The 13,155-nt window shown below is 39.9% G+C and overlaps 2 protein-coding genes across 2 annotated transcripts; one reads left to right on the top strand and one right to left on the bottom strand.

Moving 5' to 3' along the window:
- The first annotated feature begins 4,242 nt into the window (after window positions 1-4,242).
- Window positions 4,243-5,855, top strand: LOC128739311 (carboxypeptidase Q-like). Its single transcript, XM_053834788.1, has 3 exons — window positions 4,243-5,429; window positions 5,487-5,612; window positions 5,678-5,855. The coding sequence occupies exons 1-3, from the start codon at window positions 4,243-4,245 to the stop codon at window positions 5,853-5,855; spliced, it is 1,491 nt and encodes a 496-aa protein (XP_053690763.1).
- Window positions 5,856-6,219: 364 nt separating this feature from the next.
- Window positions 6,220-7,776, bottom strand: LOC128739309 (carboxypeptidase Q-like). The gene is made up of 3 exons (XM_053834787.1): window positions 6,590-7,776; window positions 6,410-6,535; window positions 6,220-6,346 (listed from the first exon to the last, which is right to left on the bottom strand). The coding sequence occupies exons 1-3, from the start codon at window positions 7,774-7,776 to the stop codon at window positions 6,220-6,222; spliced, it is 1,440 nt and encodes a 479-aa protein (XP_053690762.1).
- Between the last annotated feature and the right edge of the window lie 5,379 nt (window positions 7,777-13,155).

Genomic DNA, 13,155 nt, shown 5'->3' with positions numbered 1-13,155 from the left:
CTGTTTAATCTGTGTAATTGGCGAAAATCTGTATTCTATGCAAACAGATTCTGTACAGGCGATTTCTCTCAAATATCTGTAAAACACAGAATAATCTGCGCATGTGGCAACCCTGCCCATGGTAACGCTAGAATGTGTCGGGGCGGGGCGGCCATATTCATCAGCGGGGTGGTGTGGCTGTCAAACTACATACATTGTACATGTCCCACTCATTGGTTTTGGTACTTTTGGTTCTAGTGCCTACTTAAAGGTTTATTGATTTTAAGACTACTGAAACTAATTAGAAAGCAGTTGAACAAAGCCTTTTAGCTATAATTTAACTAATTCTAGCGGCTATTTTCAGTATACTGGCTGGTTCCAAGTTGTCGCCGTCCATGGATGTTTAGTCCGCTAAATTTTGACAATTTCACACCCCTGATATTCATGCTGGGTGCTTAATTCAAATCAGGTGAGCTCAGAAGTTTACTGGAGTTACAAGCAGCCACATTTGATTGTCTTGACGAAGAATTGAATGAAAGAGTATTTATTACAAACTCTTATACGATTCAATACATGCATATAGTGAAAAATTCTGGATTACTTCTTGTTTGGAAAACTGACGATGCATGACCCAACAAACACCGAAGCTGAATTAAAATGCTTCTGATTTGGTAACAGCTGATTTAACTCTGAATACAGGTGGTAGACGCTGAATAAATTTAAGCAAAGGCCTCTGTATTCTATAAGTGTTTAAGCAGCCAACGAATGCGCTACAAATCAGCTGCTTCACATAATTGTGTCACAAGCAGATTAGGTGCATCTTAAACCTCTCCACAGCCCGCCAATGTTCTCAATAATTGTGTTATACTAGCTGAATAAACGATTTGTCATCTTAATTAGGATTGGGCAAAATTCCCGAAAGTATCGATAATTGAATATCAATATATCCGCCGCTTTAGCGATACCGTTGATATATCGTTCGTGAAGTATCGATATTAGATTTATCGATACTATTTAAGGCGGCATTTTGGGATTAGAAAATGCTACATAAAAAAGGGATTCCTAAAAATTAATCAATAAAAACAGCTCTATTTTGGACACGTCGCATTGTACGGAAAACCGCACTCGTGCACCACCTCCCACAGCTGTTTGCGCCCGACTAAATCGTATGCTGCCCAGGAATCCACAAAAATATGATGGGTTGTACTCCCGATACATCTGGATGCCCTGCCGAAGAGTAAAAATTTGATCGGTAGAAGCACGGGCCTCCATAAAGCCCACCTGGTACTACTCTACGAACTCTCCTGCCGCCGGGGATAGACGATGCAACAAAATCTGGGTGAGCACCCTGTTGGTGGCTTTGACTAGCGTTATGCTGCGGTAATTACAGCAATCTATCCAAGATGGGACAAACCACACCCCATTCCTGCAGAGTTCCGCCGAGAGTTGCTCCTTTCCGGTTCTAGTTCTTCTCGATCTCTGATCGAGATCCCACCCCTACCACTTTCACCGCTATTATGACGCGTAAAAAGCTGGAATGTCTTTGTTAATGCCGTCAATGCCCAATACTACTCTCTGTGATTTCTGGTCAGTTCTGAATTGCTGAAAATCGCGTATCGTATGCACTTACTGTTCAATAAGCGTTAAACATGTAAGTGACATTGTTCAAGGTTTTGCATAAGAGTCAATTCCAATAAAGTAAATTTGAGAATTAAGCTTAGTAGATACTTGAAAAGAAAACAGCACCAGAAAAATCCTCAAAATATTGCTTTCTTCAGCATTTCTTGGCCTAGTTTTAGCTTATATATTTTTAGCTGCATATCCCGCTTTATCAAAACAGTATCGGGATGAAATTATCGATTTCGCATAATATCGACGTAGTAAGGTATCGATGAAATATATCGAAATATCGGCCTATCGCGGGTATCGATACGGTATCACCCAATCCTGATCTTAATAAAAAAGCCCTCTCAAGAAACATTTACGCGCTGATTAAACATTTTAGCAGTCATTATTATTCAGCCGTAGCTGAATATGCATCGAATAAAATTTATGTAAACAATTCTACAATACTTATTCAGTCGAAATTGGAGAACTTATAGAATCTATTTTGTTTGAGGCAGAAAAAACACTTGTTAAGAAATTATATCGCCCTATATATAACCTCTGTGCGCCGTGTTTCCAGTTTTGCGCAAATTGGTTATTGATTCACGCGCAAAAGCCTCTATTAAGCTTCATTGCAGCTTCGAAAGCAGCTATTAGCAAGCCCAAAGCTTGATAAAATCTCCAAATTTAGATGTTTAAGGGTTTTATTTCTAAAATAAAACCATAGTTCAGCCACAGATTGAAAAAATTCAGCTATTAAAGCGTTTGATCAGCCAGAAATTGTTAATTGGGTAGCTGCTTTCAAAGCTGCAATTGAGCTTAATAGAGGCTTTTGCGTATTTTTAAATAACGAACGAGAACGAGAAATAGTTGTGCAATGCTTTTTCAGTCGTTTAATCAGCGTCTCAGCAATCTTTATGCAGCCAAAAAATAATCGATTTTTAACCCTCTAACGGGCAACATCGTAAACACGATGCGATCAAGCTAATGACTGTTTTATCATGAAAATACACTCAAAAGAACCTTAAGTTCTGATTGTCATGTAAAAATAATTATCTGGAGGAGCGCCAGGTTAGAAAAAGTCCAATTTACCTTTTTCGTTTTTCATGTCTAATGCTCTACCCAGATATTATTTCAATTCAAATACATTACAAAATTGATATAAAGCATGAAATTTACTCATAAAAAAATCATTTTGTTCTAGATGTGCTTTTTGATCAAAAGAAAAAAAGGAAATATTCGCGCATTAATTATTTTCGAAATTTTTCGGAAGTTTTGTTTTTGAAAAATGATAACTTTTGAATGCATTGTCAGAATGTTGTGATATTAATATCAAAATGTCAAGAAATCTGTTCTGCAGACATTTTGCATATTGTCAACTCAAAACAAATTTCGTATGCGGCTCTGGTGCTCCAAAAGCGAAGGCCGTCTACAGACGGCCTTACCCGTTAGAGGGTTAAATTAAAAAAAAAGGAAAGCGTCATATTTATTTTGCTATGGCATCGTATGCTATATTTTAAATTTCGAATAACTTGAATTCGTATATGCAAGCTAATTAAAAATTCATGTCGTCATCTTTCGGCAATTGAACCGCCATCTTCTGAAATTAAAAGCTTTCCAAGCATTAAAATATATATTCTACTATTTATATTTGTTCGTGAGAGATACGTATTTCGCTTACGACCTGCAGGCTTCATCAGTGTCTGTTTTCGAAAAATCTTGCGCATTGGATCGCCTTAAACCAGCGTTCCAAGCTGCATAAAGTAAGCACTCAAATGGTGTTTGATCAAGCAATGTTTAAGCTACTTTAAGTTCTTTCAAACCAGCTTTCATCCAAAGCTGATAAACAAGCTTAATAGCGGATTTATCTGCTAAACAATCCACTTTTAAATAGCCTAAACATCAAACCGTTTTACGGTTGCTTAAAGGTGTTAAAGTGGCTTTATAAATCAGTAGAGGCTTTCACTAGGCTCACATCTTTCAAACTACTTTAAAGCTGCTTAAGGGTGTTAAAGTTTCGGCTGAATAAGTATTGTAGAATTGTTTACATAAATTTTATTCGATGCATATTTAGCTATGGCTGGATAATTATGGCTGCTAAAATGTTTAATCAGCGCATAAATGTTTCTTGGGGAGTGTTTTGAATGCACTTGTGTGATGTGCAATTAACCGTGGTTACACTAGAAGGCGGAACATCATTATCTCAAAAAAGTGAGCGTCTGCCTTCACGTTTGGAGTGGCTAATAACAGCGTCTGATCCGAACCGGACGGCTGAGTTAAGAAACGCGTTGTCTATATGTCACTGCACGCAAATCCTTAATTAAGTGCCCCTCTCAAGGGTGACCGGAATTAAATTGCAACATTTTTAGTAAAATTAATTTAATAGCTAATGTTTGTTGCACTAGCAGCTATGCAATCTATGCGAAAGTGCAGTCGTAAAATACAACCTTCAATATGATCAAATCTACCATCCTCAGGGTGGAAGAAACCATCATCTCGATAGAGATTGAGCAAACGTCACAGACGGTAGCAGCAAGTTTGATTGATTACCCATCTTCAATTTAATTAAAATCTAAATGATAAGATACCGATCGTCTGCTACCGGTCGGCAGCAGCAGCTAGCTGTAAATCAGTTCAATCCAAAATCAGTCACGCACGATGCCGAGGGTACTTCTTTGGCTGCTGCTGGCGGTTCTTCAATCGACGAGCCGGGCTGGAGTATTGCGAACCGAGGATCAGAACTACGAACCGGCGTGCCAGTTGGATGATTCACTGCTTCGAGAAATTCGAGGTTATCGAACGGTTGTGGAAAAGATTTTCCATGAAATTGTACGCGGGCGTTTCGCTGGGAAGACTTGGGGCAGTCTTGCGGAGCTGACGGATACGTTTGGTCCTCGTATGGCTGGGACGGAACAGCTGGAGAAGGCCATTGATTATTCCATTGAACGTATGCGTCAAGATGGTCTCGAAAACGTGCACACGGAGGACGCTCCAGTACCGCATTGGGTTAGAGGCTATGAGAGTGCGGTTTTGGTGGAACCGTTTCTCAAAAAGCTTCCCATTTTGGGATTGGGGACGTCCGTGGGAACTCCTGAAGGGGGAATCTCGGCATATGCGGTGGTTGTCGAATCATTTGAAGAGCTTGAAGCACTGCCTATGGAAACAGTCGAAGGCAGGATAGTGGTGTTTGTTCCCGAATGGGTCAACTATGGCGTGACTGGCCAGTACCGTAGAGAAGGTGCATCGGCAGCTGCTAAGAAGGGTGCTGTTGCAGCTTTGATTCGTTCGGTAACCCCTTTTTCTATCGGATCGCCGCACACTGGAGTGCAAGCGTATGAAGCTGGTGTGACCAAAATTCCAGTAGCGTCAATCACAGTAGAAGATGCGGAAATGCTTTTGCGTAAATATCGTCGAGGAGAGACTTTGAAGCTACATTTAGTGATGGAGGATTACAACCTGGATCCGTTCGTTTCGCGAAATGCAATAGGGGAACTTGTGGGAACGGTCTATTCAAACACATCAGTCGTAGTTGTGTCAGGTCATTTGGACAGCTGGGATGTAGGCGTAGGAGCAATGGACGATGCTGGAGGTGTCATGATTTCGTGGAAAGCATTGACGTATTTGAAAGCCATGGGTTTAAGACCCAGACGGACAATTCGTGCCATACTCTGGACTGGAGAAGAGCAAGGAACTTGGGGTGGCAAACAATACTACGAAGATCATAGGGAACATCAGGAGGACGAATTCAATTTCTTTTTTGAGTCAGATTCCGGTACATTCAACCCAATCGGATACGAGTTTGTTGGGAACGAACAAGCCGGCTGCATATTCGAGGAAATTGTGAAGTAAGGATGAAGTTTTCAATTTGTGAATTGAGTGAAATTGTATCATATAATTTTCAGGTTGATGGCACCGTTAAATATCACCAACTTTAGGACAACAAGTGGCGCGGGACCAGATATCTCCTATTGGATTGACGATGGTTTTCCGGCCGCTACCTTCATGCATGAAAATGACAGGTATTTTTGGTAAGTGTGGTGAAGATAGTTGGTAATGTTAGAAACGAGTAAAATAATTCACAATGTCTTTGCAGGTTCCATCACACCGAAGGTGACAGCATGCTAGTGGAAAATTCAGAGAACTTGGACAAATGCACTGCAATTTGGGCGGCTGCAGCTTACGTTGTGGCTGACTTGAGCGTTCCAATACCGAGATCTTTGTCTCGTCGAACTGGGAGGAACACAACAGAGAGCTTTTCGAGTGATATATAAAATACCCGGATTATTCTGGTTTCTAATTTAACGATTTAAGCAATTTTTCTTCACGTAATAAGAAAAGGTGTCCTTTCTTTATACAACTTCCCCTGCTGTTTTCTTCGACACGGATTGATTTCGTGATGACACAAACTTTGACATCATTTGATTGCAGTTATCATATTTTTTCACAGTGTTCAATGAGTTGACCTTTACTTTATTTCTGATATGTTTAAAATGCAAGGTTATTTAGTATAAGCTTATTTATTTGTTTATAAATTGACAGATGTTTCCTATTAATCGAAGAATTATATGAAGGGTGAGAGAACATGCCTTTTGCCTTATGGTTTCTAATGTTCCGAAACTAACCATTGTTTTTAGATTAAGATCTCGGCATTGAAAGACTCAAATCAGCCACAACATAAGCTGCGGCTGCCCAAATTGCGGCGCATTTGTCCAAGCTTTCTGAGTTTTCCACAAGCATGCTATCGCCTTCTGTGTGATGGAACCTGCAAAAACATTGTAAATTATTTTACTTGTTTCTAACATTACAAAATATCTCCCAGATTTACCAAAAATATCTTTCGTTTTCGTTAATGAAAGCAGCTGCCGGAAACCCGTCACCAACCCAATAGGAAATATCTGGTCCTGCATCACTGGTTGCCCTAAAGTTGGTAATGTTAAACGGCGCCATTAGCCTGAAAATCATATGATCAATCATACAGCAACAGTTTACAGCTAGTTGTCCTTACTTCACAATTTCCTGGAATATACAGCCAGCCTGTTCGTTTCCAACAAAATCGAACCCGGTTGGATTGAATGTGCCAAAATCTGCCTCAAAGAAAAAATTAAATTCATCCTCCTGATGTTCCCTATGATCTTCGTAGTACTGTTTGCCACCCCACATTCCTTGCTCTTCTCCAGTCCAGAGTATGGCACGGATTGTCCGTCTAGGCCTTAAACCCATGGCTTTCAAATACGTCAACGCTTTCCACGAAATCATGACACCTCCGGCATCGTCCATCGCTCCTACACCTACGTCCCAACTGTCCAAGTGACCGGACACAACGACAACCGATGTGTTTGAATAGACCGTTCCCACAAGTTCCCCTATTGCATTCCGCGAAACGAACGGATCCAGGTTATAATCCTCCATCACTAGATGTAACTTCAAAGTTTCTCCTCGACGATATTTACGCAAAAGCAGCTCCGCATCTTCTACTGTGATTGACGCAACTGGAATCTTGTTCACACCAGCTTCATACATTTGCACTCCAGTGTGTGGCGATCCGATAGAAAATGGTGTTATCGAACGAATCAAAGCTGCAACAGCACCCTTCTTGGCTGCTGCCGAGGCACCCTGGCTACGGTACTGACCAGTCACACCATAACTGACCCATTCGGGAACAAACACCACTATCCTGCCTTCGACTGTTTCCTTAGGCAGCGTTTCGAGCTCTTTGAACGATTCGACAACCACCGCATGTGCCAAAACTCCCCCCTCAGGAGTTCCCACGGACGTTCCCAATCCCAAAATGGGAAGTTCTTTGTAAAATGGTTCCACTAAGACCGCACTTTCATAGCCTCGAACCCAGTGCGGTACTGGAGCATCCTCCGTGTGCACATTCTCTAGCCCATCTAGACGCATACGTTCGATGGAAAAATCAATGGCCTTCTCCAGTTGCTCTGTCCCGGACATACGTGGGCCAAACGTATCCGTCAGCTCTGCAACACTTTCCCAAGTCTTGCCAGCGAAACGCCCGCGTACAATTTCATAGAAAATATTTTCCACAATCGGTTGATAACTGCGAATTTCTTGAAGCAACGAATCGTCCAACTGGCACACTGATTCATTGTTCTGCTGATCTTCAGTTCGCAACACTCCAGCCCAGCTCAAGGATTGAACCGCAAACAGCATCCAAAGAAGTACCCTCAACATCGTGACTGATTGTGAAGTGGACTGATTCAAATTGGCAGCTGCAACCCCACAGCAGCTGACCGGTATCTTATCATTTCGATTGTAATTAAGATGAAGATGAGCAATCAATCAAACCAGTTAGGTACTACTCTAGGTTAACATCTGTCCTATTTGCTAAATCTCTTTGGAGATGACAAATAACGAGTTTTTCCTCTTCGATTAGGGCTGCTTTCGCTGGCGTGACCAGACCTAAACAGAAGGTGGGAAACACCTTCTCTCAAAAGCATGGACCGAAAATTATCAAGTTATCGTAGGATGATGAACCTTTTTTGCGCAATTAATTTACTCATCGCTAAAATTTCGGCAGATTGGGCTAAAAACTCCAAAGTTTGGAGTTTCAATATTAACTCTTTTCTACTTAAAACTTTATAGGGAAGATGTGACGTGTTGGATTTGAAATTATACTTATGAAATTGAACTTTAGATTACCATTTGGATTTGAATTTGACATCGGGCTTGAACTTGGACGTGACGTTTTATTTAAAATTGGACTTAAAATTGAACTGAAAATTGCACTTCATACAGGGTATGAATTGGAACTTAATTAGACTTGGAATTGAACATAATTTGGAATTAAATTAGTTTAGATGTTGAACTCACAATGGGCTTGAAACTGGGCTTGTAAGCAGACATGAAATTAGAATTGAATTTGAATTGAAATTGAACTTGATATCGAATACAAACTTGGACTTCAGATTAGACTTTAAATCGGGATGGAAATTTGAATAAAATTCGAACTTAGAATTGGCTTTTAAATGAGCCATTAAATTGTACCAGATTGGACTTGAAATCGGAGGTGAAATTGGAATTAAATTAAACTATGATTGGAGTTAAAATATGACATCAAATTGAACATGATATCGGACTTAAATGGGCTTTTGAAATTGAACTTTAAATTTGCTCTGAAATTAAACTGGAATTGGACCTCAATGGGATTTGAAATTGCACTTGAAATCGATTGTGGAATTCAAATTAGACTTATAGAAATTGGCTTTAAAAGGGAACATTGAAATTGGACCTCAATTAGACTTCAAAGTACACTTGAAAGTAAACTTGAATTTGGTCTTAAAATTGCACTTGAAATTGGACCTAGATAATATTTATATTTATAAATATTTATAGATAATGGCCAGACCGGACCATGGGATAATGGGGGACCGAGACCTGGCTTTTTTAGATAAAGTTGCCAAATATTTAAAATGATGATTTTAAAATCAGTTGATTTTTGTAAACATATCATCGACTGTGGATATATCAGTTATTTCGCCGCAGTTATGAGCCATCCGGATCCAGTTTGATTTGCTTTTTCACGTGTAAATCTTATGGGAGAGTTTGCTCTAACTCTTTTATTCATACGACCTAATGTCAAATTTTCCATCGATGGTCTCGATTTTTGACCTAGGATTACGTCTTACGGCAAGGTTTGGCTGGATAGGGTTTCATTCCACAAAATCCATCTCGAAAAGAGTTAATAACGCGATTTTCAATAATTTTGCATCAATCTATCGGAAAATCTTCTACGCCTCGACCTAGATGAAAAACGCTATTCATTCTGAAGTGTGCCCTACTGACAAATGAAGAGAAATGAAGCATTGTCCAACTGGAAATCCTCCGAGGACAACTCGTTAAATGGACTCAAACTGCATGAAAATCAACTCAAGGAGTGATTTAATGAATTTGGATACCTGAATGCTGTTTGGTTTTATTGACAATTGTACAAATTTGTCTTGAATCTGGAAGATGCTCCAGGAGATCCGGATTTACGGAAGATTCAAAATCGATCAAGAATGGATAAATTGTTGGGGTTCGTCACCGTGAAATTCTATATGTTATTCTTGTTGACTTTTTCGGTGAGAAATAAGAATTAAAATGTTTTCAGCGAACGTATAGTGACTATATATAGAGTGGCGACTATGTAAAAATTGGAATGATAATTATCTGTCAGTGTCATTCCAATCGAGCAGACGACCAATGCAACGCGTATGCAGGAAAGAGAAAGAAAATAAGCTTTGCTAGAGCATTGCATACTTTTGGGATGCCATGTCGCCACTCTGTATATAGTCACTCTGAGCGAACGTTTCGACTTACTACAGGGTGCTCCACCTTTTACGTCGGTATGTAAACGCTGTATAGCATTTACATTTACCAACCGATTTCTTTCATTAGATATGTTTTGGAAACGCCTTTTCAGTACAATTTTCGCCATGTATCGCTTCACACCGGAAGAACGCCCTGAAATAGTGACACTTTACATCGAAAATAGTCGTTCCATTGTGTTAACTCAACGTGCATATCGGAAAAAATATCGCGGCAAAAAGGCACCATCTGACAATTCTATTCGTCATTTCGTGTCGAATTTTTTTGACCACGGGACAGTAGAAGATCGTCAACATGCCTTTCATCAAAGATCAAGATGTTCCAATGAACTGGTTGAAGCAGTAAGAGAGAGTGTTGCTCAGGACCAGTTTCGTGAAACTGTCGATGGAAATCGATATCGGTGGATGTTGGCTCATTATGTCTGCCCACGAATGCGCGAAAATGGTCTAGAAAGTTACTGGTTTCAACAGGACGGTGCACCATGCCACACTGCGAATTCAACAATTTAATTTCTGCAACGAAAATTTCCGGGACGTCTGGTGTCAAAAATAGGTGATATTGACTGGCCAGGGCCACCCAGATCACCTGATTTAACCCGGACTTCTTTTTGTGGGATTATCTGAAAAGCAAGGTTTACACCAACCAGCCACAAACTATTGACGAGCTCAAGGCAAATATTCGTACGGAAATCGACGCTATAACACCCGAGATGCTCAAAAAGGTAATGGAAAACGCGGAAAAAGGAGTCGATTTGTAATTGGGTGGTCAAAGGTGGTCACTTAATTGATATTATTTTCAAAAACTAAACCAAGAAAATTTTGAGGAAACAAACTAAATAAAAATGCATTACTAATAGAAATCCGTTGTTTTTTCTTAAACTAATTCAATGTTTTCATACCGACATAAAAGGTGGAGCACCCTGTATGCTTCAGTCATTTACTACGCCTAAAACACAATTACATTTATTTAAATATTACATTCATAACATAAGGCCATTACAAATATTTTATAAAGTTTTGGTCCTTCCGGTGTTGGGCCAGTGAAGCGGGGGGGCCGGGGGGCCAAAAAAAAAAACAAAGAGATTTTTTTAATCGAACAAAAAAAATATTGATTTTAGGCATTTAAACTTAAAGTTTAAACGTGAAAACCAAATCTATTCTTGCTTTTAATATATACGTTATTTTATTTTCCATGCAAAAAACTACGAAAAAAGACAAAAAGAAAGAAAAATTTTTCAGCTGATTTTCGGAAATTCCGTTGTTCGAATTTCCATTTCTGTTTCGTGCTAGAAGCATTAACTCAACTAATACTCATTTTTCGAGTTTTTCAGGCTGAAGAACTTACAGACAATTGATTTTATGAATAAAAATTCACTCATATCCTGCAAATTATTTTTTGCCCCTCGATTTTTCAAGCCAAATTCCAAGGGGGGGTGACAAAAACTTTTGAAATTATTTGCAATGGTCTAATTACATTTATTTAAATTGAAAAAGTTGGAAACATTTCACCCATCCGAACACTTATGGGTAAACAAATTTGAAGCCCCCTCTGCTGCTATAGGCAATCTGATAATGAAAAATGGTTTATTCCCACTAGTTATGTTGCGAATCGAGCGAGAAGTCACTCATGCCTACTCACACGCGAAAGAGTATGAGAAAAATAGCATTCAATACTTACGCCGCACACGCAGGCGTAAAAGAAACAGCCGCCGGTGCTGTGTAAGATATTTTGCTACCCACACACTCGCGAACGCTCATCCTCACATCATCTTGCTACCTAGCTTATTCCCGAGACAAAAAACTCGTGGGGAATCAAATGCCCGTGAGGCTTGTGGCGCACTGGGATACACATTTTGCATTACTTTTTCTTATTCTTCGTCATCTTCGTCCTCGATTCTACTCACGGGCGGATGCGCGAGCCCTCGCGTGTAATCGACATCAGCAGATCGGGTTGCAACGACGAGCGAAAACTGTAGCTGTTAGCTAAACCCATACGCGCAAAAACTCATCGCAGTGCATGAAGAAATAAGAGCGAAAGTTTTAAAGGGCGATGCTTATGGCGGCGTGTTCGTTAGAATGAGTACGCGTGTGTGAGAAAATTAGACCACACGAGTGCGGGCTTCGCAACACTGCTAGTTAGGAGCATTCTAGGAGTTTTAGTTGACTGAGCTGAGGTTAATCTTGTTTTTCAAGGCAATCCAGCTTTTTACGAGCCATAATGGCGGACGTGTTCGTAATATTTGAACGGCATCTTTGACATTTCACTAATACATCGCACGTCTTATTTCCGCGCGTTCACGGTAAAACTAAAGGAATGTACGGAAAGAAAACGTGCGATGTATTAGGGAAATGTCAAAAATGCTGTTGAAATATTACGAACACGTCCGCCATTATGGCTCGTAAAAAGCTGGATAAAGTCTGCAGCATAACCCATAACGGTTAAGTTACATGAAAATCGAACAAAAATCGAAAGAAAAATTTTAAGAAATCCAACGGATTGGACACTCGGCACAGCCGTTTTTATGTTAGGCGGCTTGAAACGAGCCGAACTGATGCTGTACCGAAAGTGCCGAACTGCAAGATTTGTTGAATTCGTTATAATTTGATAGATCTGGCAACCATGCGAGATGATTTTGACAACTGGCAATGCTCCCATTTCATATGTAAAATTGAACCGGAGGTGTGCTGCGTGATATCTCTGGAGTGCCGCGGCACAATGTGCTGAGTGTCCGACCCTTTGAAGAAATCTGGTACAGCCTGAATTCGTTAATTGGGCCACGACTGCACTCCAGCTGATTCGCTAATTGGGCCGACTGACAGTTGTTAGAAAATTCTAAACTCGAAAATTCCATACAATTTTGACATTCAAGTTGTCACATAACCCAATTAGCGAACGCCCAATTAACGAACCGCCCAATTAACGAACCACCAATTAACGAAACTTTGCTGTATTGGTGTAGATGTATAAATACTGTGGAACCCCGATAATTCGAACGATTCCTCATGCAAACTAACGGGATTAGTTTTTAATTTTAACAACTGGGAACCTTAAATATGCTGAAACTTTTATGAGGCTCCCTGTTCTTTGTTATTGTTTAGGTGGTTTGATTTAGTTGGCAGTTGCAAGCAGCGAATATTTCATTCTCCAATCTTATTTCTATCGTATTTGTTGGGAAACGGAATGTGAAATTGATTAAACATGCTAGATCAGTACAAACAAACCGTGTTTGTGTGCATTATCTGC

This window comes from Sabethes cyaneus, chromosome 3 (genome assembly GCF_943734655.1).
Source record: "Sabethes cyaneus chromosome 3, idSabCyanKW18_F2, whole genome shotgun sequence".
In the NCBI taxonomy this organism is placed as follows: domain Eukaryota; kingdom Metazoa; phylum Arthropoda; class Insecta; order Diptera; family Culicidae; genus Sabethes; species Sabethes cyaneus.
This window is presented reverse-complemented; position numbering and strand designations above follow the sequence as displayed.